The 23,139-nt window shown below is 46.8% G+C and overlaps 1 protein-coding gene across 2 annotated transcripts in view; it reads left to right on the top strand.

Annotated features, from left to right (window-relative positions):
• AK7 (adenylate kinase 7) overlaps nucleotides 1-23,139 on the top strand; it is a 58,303-nt gene that overhangs the window by 4,750 nt on the left and 30,414 nt on the right. For both annotated transcript variants that reach the window (XM_079128962.1, XM_079128963.1), the window contains exons 3-7: nucleotides 2,335-2,443; nucleotides 5,858-5,952; nucleotides 13,976-14,086; nucleotides 20,085-20,165; nucleotides 22,645-22,733. In XM_079128962.1, the coding sequence (XP_078985088.1) occupies nucleotides 2,335-2,443; nucleotides 5,858-5,952; nucleotides 13,976-14,086; nucleotides 20,085-20,165; nucleotides 22,645-22,733 (485 nt within the window). The remainder of the gene's footprint in view (nucleotides 1-2,334; nucleotides 2,444-5,857; nucleotides 5,953-13,975; nucleotides 14,087-20,084; nucleotides 20,166-22,644; nucleotides 22,734-23,139) is intronic.

Genomic DNA, 23,139 nt, shown 5'->3' with positions numbered 1-23,139 from the left:
GCACTCATCCCAAGACATCTGAATGCTCACAGAAGGGAGCCTCCTCCCCCAGGCTGACCCCTGCCCCTCGAGCCTGCTACTCCCTGAACCCTACCATACAGCCCTGAGCACAGCGTGCCCTGGACCGCCTTCCCCTCCTTCATCCGACCAGTGCTAGTCATCCTTCAGGAGTTGACTCATTGGCCCATAAGTTTGTACAATTATTATGTGTGAATTAAAAATAAAACTTAAAAAAATTGGTATTGTGCCAGGCACAGTGGCACATGCCTATAATTCTGGCAACTCAGGAGGCTGAGGCAGGAGAAGTTTGAGTGCAACCTGGGAGACTGGGCAACTTAGCAAGACCCTGTCTCAAAATAAAAAATAACAAGGGCTGGGTATGTGGCTCAGGGATGGAATACTCCGGGCTTGACTCCCAGCATGGCAAGCAACAACGACAAAACAATCATAACTTCCATCCTGCGTTCCCCCTCCACCCAAGCTGAAGGCCTCTGGTCGCTGTGGGCTCCTGACTCACCTCGCCTCCCACACCCCACCAGACGTGGCCCTCACCACCCCCGCGAGCTCCCAAGCCTCCTGCCCTGGCATGTGCGCAGTCATTCGTGAGTTCAGAGCCCAGTGCGCTCACAAGCCCCGGGTCTGACTCGGTGAATGTGCCTGGAGCACCTGCGGATCCACAGGGCCACGAGCCCCGGCCAGCGGAGCTCCATAGCAGGACGGTGACCCTGGTGACAGAGGTGCACACAGCAGCACCCTGGCACTCTGAAGGGTGAGGGGACAGGCTCTCAGCCTAATCCACAGAGCCAGGCAAATGCACTTCACACCTCTCCCTGCCAGAGTGAGGCCCCACAATCCGGGAGCCCCCATCAGCACACAGTCCTGCAAATGGCCCTCCCCACAAGGAAGCCGTGATCTCCTGGAGACAAGGCTGGGCCTCCAGGGCTGAGTCAGGCTTGCCAGGCAGATGGGGTGAGGGGACATCCCAGAGTATCGTGTGCTTTTGAATAGAAAGTACCAGTAGAGCTAGCGCCTGGGTTGTGCCCAGCCAGTGGGAGGAAGCAGGGGTGGCAGAAAAGGGAGGGAGAGCTGAGCATGGAAAACACGAGGCTGGTCCGTGTTGGGAAAGCTGCCTCTGGCTCAGCAAATCATCTGCTGTCCACTGGCATTCCAAACTCAGTCAGTGAGTTCATATCTCTCCCTCCAACCCAATTCAAATGTCAACTCCTATGAGACATAATCACATCTCTCTCAAGTTCGCTGAATCTCAAATGTTCCCCTAAGGCCCTTCCACACTTGGGATTGCCATGGGAAGTTGTGCAGGTTGCACACTACACAAAGATGATGCTTGGCTAAGTGGGTGAGTCAGGGGCTGAAAGCAGTCCCTTCTGCTTTCTGCTCTGTGTCCAGATGAATGCCTTCTTGTAACTCCTCCAAGAGCAGGTGGCCATTTTCTAATTTGTGCAAAGGTGCTTAGCTGAGTCCCGGTCCTTTATTTGCTAAAAACTCCCCCAAACATACACATACATGCGCACACACATGCATACATGATGGTCCTTAATATGAGCAATCATGTATTATTTATTTTGAGTCTATCTATTGGGCCAAAAGCAGAACCACAGATTTTTGGTTGGTGGACAAAGGAATGCAGGAATGTAACACTATGGTCAGGACAGCAATTCTCTTGAAAATGTGTCCATTTGATCCCGAATAGGTCTGACCATATTTATTTATTTATTTGTCTTTGGTGCTGGGAATTTAACCCAGGGGTGCTATACCACTGGGCTCCATCACCGGTCCCTTTTTATTTTTTATATTGAGACAAGATCTTGCTAAGTTACTGGGGGTTTCACTAAATTGCTGAGACTGGCCTCAAACTAGCAATCCTCCTGCCTCAGCCTCCTAAGTACCTGGGATTAAGCCACCATGCTTGGCTAATTTCCATGATTTTAAAATAGTCCAAAATGTCAAGTGTAATAAGGTACCTTACACCACAGAGAGAACAGATGCATTCTGTCTTGAGGGTTCCCCAACCATCCAAATCGATCACTCTCCAGCACTTTTAAGTGATTCGCAATGCTCAAATAATCCTGCATGGCGTCCGAGTCGCTTTTAAATGCTCACTGGTGGTCCTCCCTTGAGATCTTCGCCACTGTCCAGCACTGTTGCGGGCTGTTTTCACAGACTTCTGTGTTTCTGGAAGACAGTCGAATTTCCACTGTGAATCCACCTCCTCCTGCAAGCATTTCCTGTGGCGCCCTGCCAGGCAGCGGGCCGGCCGGGGAAGTGGTCCTTACCGTGTTCACTTTCTGCAAGAGACTGTCACTCTCTTTCCAGGCCATCTCCCGCGAAGACCTGCTCCTGCGCCTGCTGGAGTGTGACGTTGTCATTTACAACATCACGGAGAGCTGGCCGCAAGTGGAGGAAGCCGTGTGGGCCGTCTCTGGTCAGTGAGGGGCACTCTTATCTCCAGCAACTCTGTCTTTTTGTTGATTTTTTTTTTGGGGGGGTCGCTTCAGATTGAGCCTGGGGTTCAGACATGCAAGGCAGATACCCTCCCACTGAGCTGCACCCCGTCCCTTATTCACACTTCACAGTTGTAGGAAGCATTATTTTTGTGCATCTTTTTTTTTTTTTTTTTTTTGTCTAAGAATCATCTAATGAACATTAGGCAAATTAGGGCCATGGGAAAACTGGTCCAAAGTATGCAGTCAATGCTAATGACCACGCCTGTGGAGTTGGCTTTGTGAGCCAAGCACTCCCGCCACTGTAGGTAAAAACCAGCTATACTGGCATCTACACGAATGGACTGGGTTCCAATAAAACTTTATTTATAAAAACAGGCAGTACTTTGCTAACCGTTGAATTCCATCAATTTATAAACTATATTTTGACTAAATTCAAAGAAATAGAATGGAACCTAGGAAAGACTGTACCATAGTTAGGAAAAAGATAGATTTGTGGGATTCCTCAGGAGCTTGGAATGTTCAATTTCTCATTTACAACTTTGTGCCTAAATTTCATTCAGTAAGGCATAAGCCAAAAACATGAACACTGTGTCAGTTTTTGGAACAGAACTTGTTTAAAACCTTTTCTCTGCATTGTGTCCCTTTGCAAATAGTTACAGATGATTTATAATTGTACCACCTGAAATAATAATTGGATCTAATGTTTTTGAGCACTTATTTTGTACTAGGTTTTGAAAATTGATTTTTCTTATAATGCATGCTTGTAATTTTCTTTAAAATTTTAACATTTTTTCTGAAATAAAACCTTGATGTTTTCAAAACTAAAAAGCACAGTAGAACTCAGAATGAAAACAACAATTCCCTGCATTTCCTTTCTACCTTATCCCTACTTCCCAAAAGTGACTTCATACTCAAGGCCCTGGGTTCAATTCCCAGCACCAAAAAAAAAAAAAAAAAAAAAAAAAGGTCATTTTGTTACTTAGTTTTCCATTGCTATGACAAAATAGCCAAGACAAACAATTGAAAAAGAAGAAAGATTGAGTTTGGTTCACAGTTTCAGAGGTTTCAGTCCATGTTGATTGGCCCCATGACTTTGGACCTGTGATAAGGCTGATCAGAAGGGGGATAGTGATGGTGGAGCAGAGCTGATTACCTCATGTGGAAGCAGAGAGAGAAAGGGCCAGGGTCCCAAGATCCCCATCAAGGACCACCCCAGGGACTGCTTCCTTCCACCAGGCCCCAACCCCTAGAGTTCCCACTGCCTCCCAAGGGTGCCATCAGCTGGAGACAAGCCTTCAGCACTGAGTCTTTGGGGGACACTTGAGATCCAAACCACAGCAGTCATTGACCTCCTGCAGTGACAGATGCCCTCTCTCAGGACTGCTCCACAGCTTGGGGGAAACCTGATCATTTCTCAGACGTTGATATTGTATTTCTGGTCATAAGCTTTAAATCAGAGAGTGTGCTTCATGGCTATCTTCTTCCTAATTTACATAATTAAGAAAAAAAAGTACTTCTCCATTTGGAGGAAACGTTTTAACGGAATTACATTGTTTTTGAGCTGTAGGGTATTTGTGTGCAGGAAAGTATAGTCAGGGCCTTCAGCCTGTTAGCAGTCCCCTGGGGGTCGTGAGGTTGGAGGGGCCAAAAAGAACAGCAGTGGGGACTTTGTCACTGAACCTGAGGCGCATTCTTAGGTTTTGCTTTTCTTACAACAGGCACATATTACTTTTTAATAATGTTTTAGTATCTGATTTTTTTAGTTTTCAGAATTCTCCTACCTTGCCTGTCACCTACAGGCAGGCAAGAGGAGGTAGGAGAGGAGGGTACATTATCAGAAATGAGAAGAAAGCATTTACACGTTTGCAATAATGGCATGTTCAGAAGGAGAACAAGCAGATCGCTTTAGACCTGTTGTCAATATCATAAATAGAAAGGGTCACCCAGTTAGAGGACCTCAAAGTGTGTCAAGTGTTCACAAAATAGGCCGATCTGAAGCACAGCCCAGTGGAAAGGTCGAAAGAGCAAATCAAGATTGAAGAGATAATTTTTGATATTAGAATAAAAATAGAAACTAAAATTAGCACTTGAACTTGGGATAAATATGTGACCGCAGTGTTCATAAACTGATCCATTAACACTCTCCGATGTTGAGGTGGGCGTCCACACACTTACTCCATTCGAGATGTTGGCATTTCCTTGCTCATGGTTTAGCAAATCACCTCACGAGGCTGAACACAATCCACAACAGCTGTTATCTTTCAGACCCTCCGACAACTTAAGTAGACCTCACTGTATGGCCTATGCTTTTTTCTGGAAAATCATACAAGATGAAGAATATTTTAGTGGAATTGCTTGCTAGATGCATTCAAGGAGACTCAGTGCATGAATGTGTGGCAAGACCTTGGCAGGCTGTAGTCACCCTTCCATCCACGCCTGCGGGGATAAGGGGCGTGACCCAGCAGGCGGCTGCCTGGATTGCATGGCCTGGCCCAGCACCCCTGCCAAGATTCAGGGCAGACTGGGCCTCGGTTCCCCCATCCATAAAGCAGAGATGATATCAGGACCTGTCTCACAGGATGGGAATTCAATAAAGCCCGTGAATTGCCCCAATTCGTGTCAGCCAAGATGATTTCACAGAAGGGGAAGCACAGATGAGAGATGAGAGGAAGCTCTGAGACGCCTAAACTCCGTCAGGGGGCCAGGGAGAGATGAAGGCACTTTAGTCAGCTAACAGCCACCTACGGCACACTCCTGGATATGTGTTAAGCCCCTGGACCTGACCCTCAGGTGTCACTGCTGCCTCCTGGCTACATATCAATGTTCCCGACTACCAGCCCCAACCAATCCAGAAGCAGCATGAACTTCTCCTTACGGACTGTCCTCCTACCCCCGAACCACCCCACTTGGTATCCTCTGGCCCCTCTTACTTGTCCAGCGCCAGTATAGGCTCAGTGTGTCAACAGCTTTGCTTTTCCTCCCAAGATTGTCATCACAGTGCCCTTGGCTCTTAGGTCTGGACACATTTCCAACTGCTACCCAGATTTCAGCTCGTAGTAGCAGAACGTGTCCCAGGATCTCTCTTCCAGCTAGCATCTAGAATGGCTCAATAAATCCTTGTATTTCAGAACCCTCCAACTCAAGAGTTTTGGTTTCATAGCACACAGGAAATGGAAAGGGGTTAAACTTTTCAGCTGAGCCCAGAAAGGATCAGGCAGTGGGAGGGGAATTTGGGAGAAGATGATGGGGATGGAACTCAGAGGTGACCGTAGCCTGGGCTAAATCACTACTTGAGGAAGAAACTTCAAGCCCCACAGATCCCTAACAGTCCGCGTGATTGTAAAGCAAATTCTGCACGGGTCCAAATAACTGCTCTGCTTTTGGGCCCACAGCACTGAGTGAAGAAGTCAGTCATTTTGAAAAGCGGAAGGTTTTTATTCTGCTCTCCACTGTGATGACTTGGGCGCGATCCAAACCTCTGGACCCTGTAAGTGGACCTTCGGCTTTCCTTTACATAACTTTCACCCCCAAGGCCTTGCAGCCTCTCTATGGAGGGAGCTTTCTGCAGCGAGCTGTGCTTTCTTATTCCCTTTACAGGCACATAGGGCTGGGGTTGTGGCTCAGTGGTAAAGCACTCGCCTGGCATGCGCGAGGCCCTGGGTTTGATTCTCAGCACCACATAAAAATAAAGGTATTGTACCGGGAGTATCAGGGTTCACTGGTTCTAAGCACATTTAATTCTACAGGACTCCTCTGGCTTAAAGGGCACAGAGGATGTTAAAATTTTACCTTGTAAGCTGTAGTCATGAACTGTATAATGGTATTTTGGTTGCTGTTTGGAGGGACACATCTGTAGGGTGGTCCCATAAAGGCATAATGGAGCAGAAACATTCCTGTTACCTAGTGATGTTGTAGCGCTCCTGAGGTCCTGACACAGCACTGTGCCTGTGTTTGGGGAGATACAGTGTAGACCAAACTCCTGGGCTGCCCACTATAAAAAAGTGTAGCACGCTCAGTTACCTACAGTGCATAGTACTTAATCATAAAGACCATGTCACTGGTTTATGCATTTACTGTGCTATACTTCTATTGTTAGAGTGCACTCCACCCTCCTGAAAGAGAGAAAGTTCAATGTCAAGCCGCAGGCCACATTACACTGGCAGCCCTCACCCACCTTGTTTGCCAGATCTCTTGATTACAGCATTTTTCTCCTGTGCTTCATTTAATCCCATGTTGTTTTGTTCACCAAAAATCCACTGCGAATGTTGACAGTAAAAGGCCAGGTCAAGTCATTGACCTGGAAATAAAATTTAAAGTGATCAAGGACTGCCAAGGCGGAAAATCAGTGATGGCTATTCATTGCTCACCAGCCAGGCATGTCGCGCTTCGCCATAGCTATGATCTTGAAGGAGCACAGTGACGGATGGGAGCCATGAACAGATCTGCTTCACTCAAGGCAACAGTTGCAGGAGGACCCGAACAGACCTGGGAAAACCTCTGACCTGGACTGAAGCCGACGGGGCACAGGAGGCACCCCTAAGCACAGCGGCCCAGCCAAGGCAGAGGGGCCGCTTGCCTGATGAGAGGCCCGACCACAGTGGTGGATTTCCGGCCAGCTCTGGGTGACTTAAGTGATTCAAGGACTGTTATTCATTGCATTGAGTCTGCAAGGGTCACTTTGTTCTCCTTCAAGATCATAGCACAATGAAGGGCGTGGAGGAGGAAAGCAGATCAGGACCTGGCAATCAGGAAGCAGAGAGGCCTCTGTTCTCCTGGGACAATATAAACCCCAGCGTCACTGCCCAGTAACCTGTGTCCTCCAGCCACCCCTACCTGCTTGCAGTCACCACCCAGATAACCCCTATGAGGGGTGAGTGCACGGGTTCGTGTAGGCTCTCCCCATCTTCTCACCCCTGAACATTCTTGCATCGTCTACACTCAGCCTTGGGGGCCACTTCCTGTCTAAGCCATAGCAGTCTCCTGCATGACAATCATCAACCAGTGGACTGGCTGACCGTCGTGCAGCCTTCCTAACGGACTATCCCCATTGACTTAAGCAAAGTGGCAAGGTGACCGACTCAGAGAATGGCTAAGTCCAGTGACTGCCTGCAGGCACAGCTGGATCTCCAGGCTGAAACGACAAGCCTGGAGCTCGGCGCTCGCTCTCGCACTGCTTCTTTCCTCCTGAGTAGCTCCATCTGCCATGAGGTCCCGGCAGCCCTAGGCATGCTCCCCAGAGTTTCTCTTCACTTTCCTCTGGGGTCGGGTCCCATGCCAGGACTGGAACATGCCTTAGGTCACGGGCCTAATCTTGAGCAAACCACTGTTCATTCCAGGGCAATGCGGTGGTCTCGTCTCCAGACCGGGGATCATATAACCCCTTCTCAACCAGGGATGATCAGTCCCTTGAGCTAAAGGGACCAAGAGTGAAGAATTATTGATTCCCCAAAGAAAATAGGGACAAAGGGCTCCTATGTTGGCTTCTGGGTCCTTTAGCCCCTGACCCTTGCACTGTTTTTTTTTTTTGTTTTTTTTTTTTTTATTTTTATTTTTATTTTAGTTGTGGATGGACACAATACCCTTATTTTATTTATTTATTTTATGTGGTGCTGAGGATCGAACCCCGTGCTTCACACATGCTAGGCAAGCACTGAGCCAAACCCCAGCCCTTGCACTGGTTTTAATTGTATTTTCCTAGTGGCTAATGATGATTTTGAAGATCACATTTACTAAGATCACATTTACTATACATATAGTAAATTAGCCGCCTCTCCTGTGCAATATGGATTTGGACAAAGGCATGATCCTGCACCATCACAACAATCAAGACAGGGAACATTTCCTTCACCCCCTCCCAGATTCTCCCTCTCTCCACACAAAACGTCAATTCCAGAAGGGTTACATAATTAAAGTAAAAAGCAAAGCTTCAATTTTTAAAGAAAAGTTATAGAATTTATATGGAAGCCTTTCTTAAATAAGACCTGATAATTTAAATATTTGAAAAGTTAATAAATTCAGCTACAATAAAACTAATGAAGTATTCATGGATGAAATGATACTGCACCTGAGCTTTGCTTTGAAATAATAGTGGAAGTGGTTATAGGTGGGAAAAAAATGGCCATACAAGGCAAACATGTCTGTCCCCAAGAAGTCCAGCAGGAGGGGATGTGGCAGGGGAAGATCTGGCTTCTGTTTGAAATCAGGATGAGCTGAGTAGGAACTTAGGTTAGGACAGTCCAGCTGGAGATAGCTTAATCAGAAAGAGGAAGTTGTTGTAAAGATAAAAACAGTGTCTAACACTCCATGCACTGAGCCGCTGGGCATCAGGGACTGGGGAGGTGTGGGAACTCAGCTAAACTTTTCTCTCTGCTCTTCTCTGTTTCTCTCTTCTTGTGATTATCCCAGGAAATTTTAACAGTCAGTCGTGGAAACCAGTTCTAAGTAGGAGTCACTAGTAGGATGAGTTGGAAAAATGATTAAAACTCAGGAGCTCATGAAAGTTATACCTCAATTCTGTCACTATGCCAAGTAGCCCAACAGCAGCCCTCTGGGTCTCACCCAAGCACACATTCATCACTAACATGTTCATCCATTGTCCAGTCAGAGTGGCTCTAGGATTCTATGGGAGGCCACTGATACCTGCCATGGGTTGGTAAATGTCTGGACGGGCCTGTGATGCACTGGTGGTGCTGGAAAGTCCAGCTACTTCCCGAGTTGTCTAGGGAGTGCTAGGAAGACAGAGGTCCCCACCCGCCAAGTTGTGAGCAGGGGAGCATCAGCAGCAAGTCCATGCGCTGGACATTGTCCACCAGCCGCTCCAGATGCACTCTCTGTCCTTCTCCGCCCTGCTCTGATGGTGAGGCCTAGATCAGCAGGCAGCCTTGTCTTCTACTTCCACCTGGGTCTGGCCAAGGGGCAAACTGGCCAGAGGAGGGAAGAAAGAAGAATGAGGTCAGGGAATCTGTTCCCCCAATGCCCTTCTGCAGGGTTGCTACTGGGGGGCTGGCTGTCATCAAAGCTGGTGCTCCTCTCGGGTACCCAGCTTTGTCACCAGGCTCTGATCACTTGCTCCCTTGATGCTCGTGGACCTAGGAGTGGTAGAGAGCATCTATTCATGGCTGCAGGTATGGGATTTCCCTGCTTCTGCCCACATCTTTATTAATAGCCCTGTTGTTAAACTCTGCTGAAATTACCCACTTTGAGAAGGTTATTTTTTCCTGCTAGGATCCTGACTGGTGTGTCATGGTTCAGGGGAATCAGATGACAGTGACAAGTCAGGACTCCATCGTGCAACTCAGAAGGGAAGGGGGCACACGAGGCTGTGTGGCTGCGGCTGGCTTCCTGTCAGGGAGTTGCCACACTGTCCCCCTGGCCAGCAGAGCCCTCATTTGTTCAGGTGTCCACACCACCCATAGATCCAAGGAAGGGAGACTGCCCCAGCTCCAGGCAGGAACCCTGATTGACCCACACTTACCATGATGGTCCCATTCTTGCCAACAACTGTTCAAGGGGTGGACAACAACTTGATTCTGAAGTTTGAGGGTGTAAAAAACCAACCCCCAAAATGCAAATGGCTTAAACATGGTGGAAGTTTTTTACAGTAGTAGGGATTGAACACAGGACCTCAGCCATGCTAGTCAAGTGCTCTACCACTGAACTATAACCCCAGCACTATTTTTTGGTTGGTTGGTTTTTTTGTTTTGTGTGTGTGTGTGTACGTGTCATGTGTGCATTTATTTTGTTTTTTTTTGAGACAAGAGTCTCACTAATTTGCCAAGGCTGACCTCAGCCTTGAGATCCTCCTGCCTCAGCCTCCTGAGTTGCTGGATTGCATGTGGGCAGCACTGCACCCTGATGGAAGTTTATTTCTTGCACATGTAAAACGTAAAACAGGTGTTTCTGAGGATTGTCTCCTCCCAACTCTGGGAGCAGGGGGTTCCTTCAGTTGGCTCAACCACCTTCCAGAACAGCCTCCTGGGCTGTGTGCACATCTACACCAAGCCGTGAAGGGTCATGGGGAGCTTTATGAGTCTAGCTGGATCGAGGTGCTCATCACTTCTGTGAATCCCTGTGGCGACAGTCCACACCTGCTGCAGGAGAGCCTGGGCCATGTGGTCTAGTTGTGTGCCAGGAGACCAGCAGGGTCCAGTCTCAGCTCAGGAAAGTCAGCTGTGACTCTGGGAGTGGCTCCTCCCTGATTAGCAGAGACCTCGAGGAGGATGCAGTCTTTCTCCCTCTGCGGATGTTTCCAGGTCTGGTTGTGGAGCGTGGACCTGCTGCTGCCCATCTGCTGCCAGCTGAAGGGCACAGCCATGCTCAAAGGGAGGTGGAGCTAAGGGTGCCTCAGAAAGCAGAGCCAGGCCAGCCCATGGTGCCAGAGTCACCCATGTACTGCAGAAATGAGTTTCCTGGTGCTTTGGCCATTTCCAACTTGCTTGTATGTGACTTGTAGCCCAAAGTATCCAAACAGGTACAAAACTACATAAAACCAGGTTTGACACAAAAGGGCGACTATAACAAAATGTTTATTTGTGTTAACTTTAGTAGCTAAGAGAATTCTAATATACAGGGTGGGGTTTTTTGTTGTTGTTTTTCTGTTGTATCTGTCTGCTTTTGAAGTCTGCTATGTTCTTGTTTCTGTATGGGCGAGTGAAAATAGGAAACCAGAGATGACCCTGATGAAATCAAATAGTCCAGAATAAGAAAGTCCGACAGGCTCTGATTATCAGAAAGAATAGCCACTTAGGATAAGTGTCCAGCATGTGACTCACATGGGGGCTCACACACAGAGACCCATTAGAAAGGAGATTGTCAAGCTGGGTACTCGGGTGCCATCCCAGCTGCTTGGAGGCTGAGGTGGAAGGATCACTCAAGTCTCAAGCCTGGGCAACATGACAAGATCCCATCTCTTTTTTAAAAAAAGTGAAATATACTTTGTTGCTATTGTTATAGCAAGTGAACATTAAGGACCAAAGGAACACAATCCAACACCTGGTAGGCAGTAAAGGTTAAAATGCACAGCCAGGTCTCCTTCCCAAGCAGGAATAAAGGAATGACAGCTCAGAATTTAAAGTCCTGGTTGACTTGAATTTATGGGCTGCAGTGCAGCTGGCCAAAGAATTTAGTCTCTCTTTTCTTTATTCAAAACCTGTGGCCCGGCCTGGGGATGTAGCCTAGTGGTAGATCACTGAGCTGGCTTGCATGAGGACCTGGGTTCCATCTAGCACCGTGAAAAAAAAAAAAAAAAAAAAAAAAAAAAAAAAAAATATATATATATATATATATATATATATAAACTGTATCCAGAGAGCCTTGCAGTTTACCTTATAAAACTGCAGCCACGGGGACTGAGGGTGGGTCAAACCCTAGAAGAGAGGTGTCACGGCAGAGTCACAGAGAGCAGAGGAGCATCTATCAGGCAGGCTGGCTGCTATAAAAGTCGTGTTATCCAGGTCTATGGAGGTACTAAGTTGATTTCATCTCCAAGGCAAAACTGATCACACTGCTTCCAGATCCCCTGTGGGTAGGGTTGCCAGAGTCAGCAAATAAAAATATAAAAAAAGACACTCGGTTATTCAGATAAGCAGCAAGTAATTTTTTATCGTAAGTATTTTTTTTGTGTAAGTATTGAAGACCTACTTACAATAGAAAATCATTCATTTATGTAAAACTCGAATTCAGCTGAGTGACCTGTATTTTTCTGGCAACCCCATTTGAGAGGATGGATAATCTGGAGCTGGGAGGGTGGCTCAGTGACAGAGCACCTTCTGAGCAGGCATTAGGCCCTGGGTTTGATCCTTAGCACTGCAAAGATGAAATGAAAAGAAATGAAGTTTAAAAAGAGGACTTCTGATCATACAGTGCATATTCATCAAATCTGTACTATGTGCACAGAATTGAGGTGGATTAACTTGACCTTTCTCTTGAAAGCTCCCAAGGGCATCCCATCATTCACTGCTCTGACCTCACTTCCAGCTGTCAGCCAGGCATCAGAAAATGCCATTAATTCATCTTCCAAAGTGTATCATAAAGCCATCCAGATCTCTTTGTATCCTCTGCAACTTTCTGGCCCAAGCCTTAGCCCTTAGCTTCCTGGACTACTTAACGTTGTTGTGTGACTGTTGCCTGCCATCGACTCTTTTGGGCCATTCTCCACGAAACAGCTTAAGTGATCTTGTTAAAATATCATTCAGATAATGTTGCAATCCTGCTTAAAAAGCTTAAAACCATTCAATAGCCTTCCATCTTAGAATGAACCTAAACTCCTAATACGGCCCATAAGCCCTGATAATCGGCTATTGCCTGCTTGATCCCCTGCCAATTCCCAGTTTGGCTCCAGCCATTGGAGGTTTCCTCCCATCTCTCTTGCAGGTGTGCAAGTGGGTTTTTCCAACAGCGAGTGTGCCCTGCTTCTTCTGTGCCTTGGATTGATTCCCTGTACGCTCTGGGCTCAAGGGCTCTGGACTGGTTATCTAATTTAGATCAATGTGCTATGATTGAAAGGCTACATAAAGAACATTGTATTTTCAAAGAGGACCTCAAAATCTGGAGAGATGTTTAGAAAATTACATGGCTCTCAATTGTTCCTTTTGAGTCCCCAGGAAGTTTTAAATGGGTGGTCTCAGAGGCATCCCCCTGGGGCCTGCAGGGAGGGTGACTGTGGAGAGGCTGAATGTGCAATTCTCATCTGATGGAAGCAGTTTATAGAGCCCAAGACAGAACCTTACACATGGAATGTTCCTATATTAACATGTGATCAACTACGGAGAAGGGAGAGGCAGTGTTGAATAGAGGGGGGAAAACATGATTTAAGTTAAAAATAAGGATTGGGAATGTAGTTCAGTGGTGGAGCATGTGCCCGGCACAGGCAAGATCCTGGGTTCCGACCCCAGCACCTCTGGGGGACAGGTACACTGCATGGACTACTAAGATGATTTAATACCTGCGTGGAATCACAGTGACAACCTGCCACTGTCTCTATAAAATAAAAGACATGTCACATTTTAATTTTGTTTAGATTAAACTTAAATTATTAAAATTAACTAGCTAAAGCATTTTCAAGAAATGAAGTCACTGTTAAGCAGTAGTGAACGGTGGCTGTGGCTCAGTGGTACACACTTGCCCAGCATGCATGAAGCCTGGGTTCCAGTCCCAGCAGCACAAAAAAAATAAACATAAATAAAATAAGCAAGAATTTTTGTTTGTTTTTAAATAATGCATTTTTATTTTTAGTTGTACATACTTACCAGGTGCATTTTAATACATGTATACAATGTACAGCGATCAGATCAGGGTAATTGGAATATCCATCACTTCAAACACTTACCATTTCTTTGTGTTGGGAATGTTGAAATACTGACTTTTCTGAAATATACAATTGTTGTTGACCATAGTTACCCTACCAACAAGCAGTCGTCGTAAGCTTTATTAGAGCATCAAGGAACACATCTCTGGACTGAGCAGATTTACAGACTCTAATGCACTTGGTCTGCTCCTTTTCCCTCTTGTAGGATGACACTGAGGTCCCATTTACTGAAGAGGATTATCGAAGAAGAAAGCATCATCCTAATTTTACAGACCACATAAATGCTGAAAAAATGGTGCTTAAATTTGGAAAAAATGTGAGTATGGAGTCATAGAACATTTAGGGTAGAAAAAGGGTTTTTTGAGGCAGTGCACCATGGCTTCTTTTTCTTCGTTCATATTTACTCGACCCTGGTCAATGTAATATTTGTCCTGCTCTGAGTGCTGTCTGCACAGCTGGAACGGCTCCTGGCTCTCTGCACACCACAACTCTTCAATTTCTTTGTTTAAGTTTCCTTGTACTTAAACCCAAGATCTCTCAGCTTCAGGTTCACCCCAAGGTGTACTGTCTTTAGGGGTGCTGGCCCAGGCCCTTGACCAGCCCACTGAGCTCCAGCCCTACCCATCTAGGGGTCTGCACATCCCAAGAGTCTCCTGGTTCAGAAGAGCCAAAAAAACTCAGTCGAAATGGGAAGGAGGGGAGCCACATTGTCCCTGATCTCAGAATCTATCTCATTTGTTTCTAAAGCAACTCTGAAAAGTGCATATTAACTTCATCTTGCACATCAGGAGATGGTGTCTTCCAGGGGTTATCTTGCTCGTGGTCACATAACTAGGATTTACCAAGCAGTCCCCGGCACTACTCCGCCTTGTGTGATCTACCCCTTACAACAGTGGTACTGTCCACCGGCACCTCTGTCCCCTTCATAGACACAGGCACCGCGGGAAAGTGCTGGGGCTGGAATTCAAACCGAAATCCATCAGACAAGAGGCCTGGGGATTTGCTTTTATTTTTTCCCATCCCCTGACTCCAAAACTCTATCATTCAATAGTTTGTCTTGGCACATCCACAGTCACTGATTTTTAAGACACACAGATGACTGAGAAGTTCATGTAAACAATAATAATAGCTTATTAGAGCTGGGGTGGGATTCCATGGCAGAGTGCTAACCTGACAGGAACAAGGCCCTGGATTCCATCCCCAGTACTGAACGGATAAAGAAATAAAATCTTATTAGCCTTCTGTTGCAACAAATGTATCATTTTGACATATCTATTATAAAATTATTTTATTTCTTTAGTCTTTCATCAGCATAAACGGTGGGCATACCCTGGTAATGAAGAAGTAGTGGTAGCTAAGTCACTGGGCTTAGCTGTACTCATGGTCTCATGTAACCTTCCAGGACCTCATGTGTGACTTACTATCTTCTGTGAAGTAGGTGCTTCTATCATGGTCGGCTTACACAGAACCCCAGGCATCTCCAAAGAGTCCCTTACATTTTTTCCACTAGAGGAAGACCCAGTTAAGTGATGTGGAATAATAGTTCTAAGGTGACACCTAGTGGTGCTGGAGGATATTACAACAGAAGTTCAAGTGTCCCTGAGTTCTGACTGATGGTAAAAAACCCATTGCCCTTAGCAATACAGTCCACTGTGAGTACAAAATATTAGAATGAGGATTGCAGGCTCATTTTCTGTCCATTAGCTTATGGCCCTAACCAAGGCATTCAACCTTTGGGGTCATTGTGTCTGTTTTTTAGTGTTGGGAATTGAACCCAGGACCTGCACGTGCCAGATGACGTTCTACCACTGAGCTGCACACCCACCCATAACTTCTGGGTTTAAAATAAATAAACAAAGGGGCTGGATTAGATGTTATAAATTTCTTCCAGTTCCAAATTCTTTAACTCTATTATTTTGTTAAAATTCATGGTTGTTATCATATCTAATTCATTAGTTGAAAAGATATGATCACACACAAAAACTAATAGTCTAAAGTGAAGAAATAGTATCATCTTATTATCATTAATCTTTATCATAAAACATTAAATGTCTTTTAAATAATAAAATCTGTATTTCATGTAAAAATCTATTCTTTTTATCTCCAGCTTTCTTTCTTTCTTTCCTTCTGTTTTTTCCCCCCATGCTAGGGATCAAACCCCGGGCTTTACATATGATAGGCTCTACCAAAACTCTACATCTAAAGCTCAACTTTTTTATATCTTTGATAAATGCAATATTTACTATCTCAGTCATTTGCCAACTGAGTTATCAAAAAACAATTAAGAATCAATACCATAAGTCAAGCCAGGCCTGATGACACACAACTGCAATCCCAGCAGCTCTCCAGGCTGAGGTGAGAGGATCACAAATTCAAGGCCAGTCTAAGCAATTTAGCAGGACCCTGTCTCAAAGTACAAAATGAAAAACCAGAGATGTAGCTTAAGTATTAAAGATCCCCTGGGTTCAGTCTAAAGTACAAAAAAAATAAAATAAAATTGATACCAAGATTGGTATTCCAATAGAATATTGTAGAATACTGTCTGATGCCAATGGTTTTCCCACTGTCTGGGATACATAAGACCTAAGTCTGAAAAGGCCCCTGTGTCTGTGGATCATGACAGATTAGGATTGCTTTTCTGTTATGTTCCATTTATGTTTTGTCTATAATCAACCAGTTATTGGCACACTTTAGGAGTTTTCCCCTTAGGTAAGTCCAGGATAGCTATTGAAGGGCAGAACAGAAATATTTTTAAACTTGATTAGACTAAAATGTTCACTATGTGTATTCCCAATTTTGCATTCTTTGATGACATTAGCACAGAAAAGAAAATGAGACCTCTTTCCCATGAGTGGTATGTATGACTCAATCCCATTCCAAAGTCTCACCAAAATTCAAACAAGCCAGCCAGACTTTGACTTTCTGATACCGGCCGAGGCTGATGCCAGTCTTTCTTTCTTTCTTTCCTTCTCTCTTCCTTCCTTCCTTCCTTCCTTCTTCTTTTCTTTCGTGTGTGCTGGAGATGGAGCCCAGGGCCTGGCCACTGCTGGGCAGGTGCTCTGCCACTGAGCCATGCCCACAGCCCTGGCATGGTACTTGTCCTTGCCCTTTCTTACCTTCTGGTCACAGGAAGTGACGTGCTCGGAGTCATAATCTGCTTGAGGCCCGTACTCCATGCCAGCCACTCTCAAGCCTTCTATCCCACTTCACTAAAGGTCACCATCTCCCCAGTAGACCCCCTTCAAATTCTTAGTACAAGCGAAATACTGGCATGTGTCTTTTTAAGTACGGTGGGAGGCATCCGATTCCTGACTTCAGCCAGTTCAGTTTCCAGGACCTTTTCCCAAACCATACCTCAGCCAAAGTGATTCATAAAAGATTCAAAACCTCCTAAAACAAAGCTGTTCACAAACAAAGCTGAAACCAATTTCTTCCTGAAACATATTATCAGAGAAGAAGAGTGCAAAGAGAAAATTTTTCCCCATTTTTTATAGGTGCATTAGAGTTGTACATAGTAGCAGGATTTGTTGTTAATATTTGTACATGCACACAATGTAACAATATGATTTGGCCAATATCACCCCCCCCCGCACATCCCCCTCCCAAAAAGGGCATTTTTAAACTTGGATTGATCCCCATACCCACATTTAAAGTCTTTCTCTATTTTATTCCATTTTGAGCCCCTCTCCTACCCCTCAAATTCTCAGCTACACTCACACCCACCACAAAAATTATTTAATTTCTTCCCAGAAAGCAACTGCGTGCCCATCTAGTTGGGGCTTGAGGAGGATCTGCAAGATTTATTTCATGCTCATAGGCTTTTAAAATACTTTGGGAATCTTCTGCTGTCACTTTACTCGGTTTGGTTAGGGGAAACCAGGAAACTGGATCACCTTGCTTAGCTTTTCCACAGGTTGGAATGTGGACCATTTATAGCATGTGTTGATCAGGTTTCCGTTACTATAACAAAATACCTGAGATCATGAACTTATAAAGAAAAAAACTTGTTTTGACTCACTATTTCAGAAGTTTCAGTTCATGACCTATTGACCCTGTTGCCTTAGCCTATGGTGGCACAGTACATCATGGTGGGAGTGTGTGTTGGGGGAGGCCACCTCACAGCTGGAGCCAAAAAAAGAGAAAGAATGAGAGAGAGACCACAGTGACCTGAAGACCCCCCCAACTCTCCCTCCCCGTAAAGGTTCTGGCACCTCCAATAGCAGCAGACTGAGGTGCTCACACACATGGGCCTTTGTAGAATGTTCCAGATCCATATGGCACAGTGATATAATTGCTCCCCAAAACCTCATTCCATGGCCCTGATTCTGCCACCCTGTGGCATTTCCCGCTTGGGCTCTATCTTCAGTTCATCGTCCTTCCTTGAATTTACCCACATCCAACTCTCCAAATGCAAACAGCAGTGGTGGCAGTGGTGAAGTCTAATAAGGACCTCATTCTGCAGTGGGGGGCTCGGGATGTGGCTCCCAGCAGGAAGGAGGCCCTGGGCTCCATTCCAGCACCACACAAATGAAAAAAAGAAATGAAGCAAAGAAAGACAAAACCTGATAACCCACCGCACCCACCGCACTACTCCAGCCGGGTGATGGGTTAGCTGGAAGACACCAGTCACCACGCAGCTTCCTCTAGGGAAGATTAAATCCCAGTCTGATTTGGCTAGGTTTTGCATTGCCATGACAAAATACCTGACAAGAACAAGTTAGGGACAAGGAGTTTATTTAGAGCTCACGGTTTTAGAGGTCTCAGTCCACAGACGGCAGGCTCCATTGCTCTGGGCCATGGTGGGAGGCAGCATGTCATGGGGAAAGGACCCTGTGCAGGAGAGCTGTCAGCTCACGGAGGCCAGGAAGCAGGGGGAGGGAAGGGCCATGGGTGGGAGGGATGCACCCTTCCAGGGCACACCCCCAGGGACCACACCCCAGCTGTTCACTCTAGGATGATCTGAGGAGGTTACAGCTCTCGTAATCTAATTATTTTACCTCAGCTCGTTCCTGCATTAACCCAGGAGTTTTGGGGAAACCCCTCACATCCAAACCATAACACAATCTAATTAACTCAAGATTTAAAAAATTCTGATCTGAAGTGAGGCAGCCCCTGGTAGTCTGTAAGTCACATGTTCCCTGGAAGGGCTGGGGACAGGGCTCGGTGGTAGAACACTTGTCTAGTAGCCCTCTAGAGGTTACTGCTCCTTGTTAACTTGGACCTTTGATCAGCAACACAGAAAAACATTGTGCCAACAACCACACAAGGCTCTCTGAGGGTTTGCTTCGTTGTTATTTATTTATTTATTTATTTGTATTTTGAAAGCATTTCACTGTGTTGCCCAGGTTGGCCTCAAATGATCCTCCATCCCCAGCCTCCCGAGTATCCCAGATTACAGAAGCATCATGCACCCAGCTGGGGTTTTTAATTAAGCATCATCCAGGTCATGTATGTACTAGAATATGAGTGGGGAGGGCACCAGAGGAAGAAGAGTCAGTGCCTAGATTCTCTCTGCCTTACACTTCAACCTGCCAGAAAGCCCATTTCCCCTGGGCCACTGTCGGCACCAGGAGGAGGGTTATAAAATAGAGAGATGCTGGGCGGGTCGTGACTCAGTGGTAGGGCGCTTGCCTAGCATGCGCCTAAGCCCTGGGTTCAATCCCCAGTGCCTTCACCAAGGCAAAGTCTCACCTGCCTGACCCGCCCCAGGTGGGGTGAGGCGACCCCCCATGCCAGCGAAAACCCCCATTCAGGCCTGGGAACGTGGCCTCGTGAAAGCACCTCGCAGAAGGACCCGCTTTCATAGCCTCCTTCCCCTCAGTGCTAGGATGACTTTCAGGTATTCTGCTTTCCCAAATAATAGCTCTGGCTTTCATTGAATTAGGAGCCCCGACTAAAGATTTTTTTTGTACCAGGGGATTAAACCCAGAGGTGCTTTACCACCACCCTCCATCCTAGCCTTTTAATTTTTATTTTATTTTGAGACACGAAGTAGCTGAGGGCCTCACTAAGTTGCTGAGGCTGACCTTGAACTTGTGATCCTTCTGCCTTGACCTCCTGAGCTGCGGGGATCACGGGCGTGCACCACTACCAGCACCCAACTCAGTTTTAGCAGTGGTCAGAATCATTCCTGAATAATGCAGGGGTGTCTTTACCCCCTTTAAAGGGCATTATTTCTGTCCTAAACAGCACCTAAGAATCCTGAAAGGGTTGATGAGACTTCCCACAGTGCTCATTCTAGCTTCTCAAATGATCTAGTTGAAGAGGATTAATAACATTAGGTTCAGCTTTTTTTTCTGTGTTTTATTCAACAGGTCAAAAAATTTGCAACTTATGTAATTGCTGCAGGACTTCAGTATGGACTGGAAGAAGGCATCTTACACACTTTCTTTAAGGTATGACTTTTCATTGACTGTGGATTTTTTAAAAATGTTTTAAAGGTCTGGGGTTGTAGCTCAGAGGTAGAGAGCATGCGTAACCTGTGAAGCCCTGGGTTCTGTCCCCCTCACCACAAATAAGTAACAAATAAAAAGTGTTCCGCAATAAGGATATGCAGTTTGAAGGTGTCTTCAACTGCTTCGGGACATGCCTAGTTCAGTGTAATAATGGAAAACTTGAGCATCTACCATGAGCACCTGTGATTATTTCCCTTTGCTAACAACTCGTATTCACCACACTAAGAATAGTAAAGGAAAAGATGGATTTCCTTTCATTTGTGAAATATTTACTGAGTACCTACCACGCACCCACTGTTACAGGTGCATGGGACGCAATAAAATAATAAAGCCTCTGTCCCTGGGGTGCTTCTAGTAGCATGAAGAGAGAAAGACAGTTAACAAGAAGCCAGCAAATACAGAAGATTTCAGATGTTGAAACGTGCTACAAAAACCAACAGCACAGAATAAGGTCAGCGTGCCAGGGGTGTGGTCAGGGACAAGGATTTGGCTTACATGTGAGGCTCAGGGAGATCTTTCTAAAGTAACTAAGTTGCTAAAGTTTCTAAAGTTTCTAAAGTAAGTAAGTTGCTTTCTGGGGAAAGAACATTCCAAGTAGTTGGACTGAAATGCAAAAGACACAGGTAGAAATGTGCTGGCAGCCAGGCCCGGGAGGCCCAGGGAGTCAGAGCCACCGTGAGAGCTGTGGTTTTGTTTTTTTTTTTTTCCCTGAGTTGAGAAACCATTAGACTGTTTTGAGCACAAAAGTAACAACAAAAGTTTTGTAACAAACTTTTGTAACAACAAAAGTTTTAAAATAATGCATCCATTCTGCCCCTACCTTGAGGACGTGCCAGAGAGGGGCAGGGCAGAAGTGAGAGGGAGGGAGACAAGCCAGGAGTGGGGTGTCCGAGGGCACCTGGTGGAGACCGGAACTGTTCAGGTGTGGGTGTATCCTGAAGGCAGAGGTGGTGGGATGGGTCACAATCGAATGCAAAGGTGACTGAGAAAAGTAGAGGACCCCTGAAAGGATTTGGGTCTCAGCAAGTGGACCTCTGGGGTCGCAGGCTATGAGGCAGGCGGGCCTGCTGGAGTGGGGCAGGGGCGCATGCACTGGGAAGGCAGAGTCCAGCCTGGGCCTGTGGAGGTGATGGCTGATGTCGGGCGTGGTGCAGCCAGGCTGCTGGACAAGAGCTGGCGATCAGAGATCAGGATCAGAGACGACACCTCCCAGGCCGCCCTCAGGTGCAAGCTTTCAGACCTGTGGGGCAAGAGGCGGACGTGGAGAGAGATGAGATGGGACCCTGCTATGTAGGGTTACAGGGAGAGGAGAGGGCATGGGGGAAGGAGCCGCAAGGCGGCGCCCAGCAGGTAGGAGAAGAAACGGGAGCATGGAGAGAGCAGAGCAAAACAGTCATCTCAGAAGAGTGAGGGCCGGGCTGCTCTGTGGTGGAACACGTGAGGCCCTGGGTTCAAATCCCAGCACTGCTAAATAAATAGAGAGAAAGAAAGAACCAGTTATGTGAAAGAGCACCCGTAATCCAGTCAGGCGAGGCCCGAGAGTTGACCACTGGGTCTTTGCGGGGCTGACAGCCTCATGGGAGTGGGTTCTAGAGGGTACGGGTGGAGAGGAGCTGAAGAGGAATTTTGCTGAAAAAGAGGGATAGAGAAACAGGGGAGAGGTGAAGGGAAAGGACCAGCTGAGTTCATTCTTTAATAAATATGGCAGCTGAAGAGGGTAAGCCCAAGAAAACTCCTGCCGTGTCCCATCTGCCGCCCCTCGGCCGCCCCTCCGCTGTCTGATGCAGAGTTTGGCACTGGGGGGCCTCCGCCCACCCTTTTGTCCCCTCCCTCTACCCACTCCTCCCCTGGGGTCGCCCCTCTTTTCCCAGGACGGGCCCCAAGGACCCTCAGACCTCGTTCTCCAGCCAGGCCCCCGGCTCCAGCTCTATAGGTCCAGCGGCCTGCCCCGTCCCTTAACTCCAGTATCTTCCACACATCCTGCAGGCACCCCCAACCTGCTCCTCTGCCAGGGCCCCATCTCAGAAACCGGGGCCACTCTCCACCTAAGGACCGTCAGAATCCAGCTCCTTCCTCCTCACCCATCGTGAACTTCCTGGTCAAATCCAACCTCCCCTGAACCGCCCTTGCGCTTCCCAGCTTTTTTGCCTTTAGCTTCCTTGCGTGAGAGAGGACACATGGTGATTTTCCTTGTGTCTGACTTATCTCACTTAATATGATGTCCTGAAGTCACACTTCATTCCTCCTGAGAGGAGTGGATCCAACATGAATCCCGTGAGGACTGATTCACGAAGCCTCCGCTGGAGGGGACTCAGCAGCCGGTCAGCTCCGCTGGGTTGCTCGACTGTGGACCTGCACGTGACCTACAAGAGTCAGACCCACAGACTGGGGAAAATGCCTGCCTTGTTCTCCTTTTCAGATAGCGTGGTTGGGTGAGGTTCCTGCATTACCTGTTTTTGGAGATGGAACAAATATAATTCCAGCAATTCATGTTCTCGACCTGGCAGGGTAAGCATTCTCTCAGAAAGGGGACTCTCCAGACGGCCCGTGTGTGGACCTGTGGCCTAACCTGTCCCGAGACCCACAGGGCTCAGCCCTGCACCAGTGTTGCCGAATGTATTCTTCACCCCCCCGCCCGCCCACCCGCCCGCAGGAGCTACAGTTATCACCTCTGTTTGCATCTGATGAGAATTGTGTCTCCCTAAGAGGTCCGCACTTGGAGGTCTTTGCTTTGTGTTGTCTTCTTTTGTTGTGGTGCTGGGGATGGTACCCGGCCTCAGACACGCTAAGCAGGTGCTCCACCACCAAGCCACACACTCAGCCCGCAAGCTCCACGCGTCTGATGACAAGTTCAGGTTCATCTCTTGGAAACCATGTCAGCAGAGTAAGCCTTCTGAAAAAGAACTCCTTATGT

Source organism: Sciurus vulgaris, assembly GCF_902686455.1.
Source record: "Sciurus vulgaris genome assembly, chromosome: 2".
NCBI classification, from domain to species: domain Eukaryota; kingdom Metazoa; phylum Chordata; class Mammalia; order Rodentia; family Sciuridae; genus Sciurus; species Sciurus vulgaris.
The sequence above is the reverse complement of the archived record's forward strand: the minus strand, read 5'-3'. Positions and strand labels throughout refer to the sequence as shown.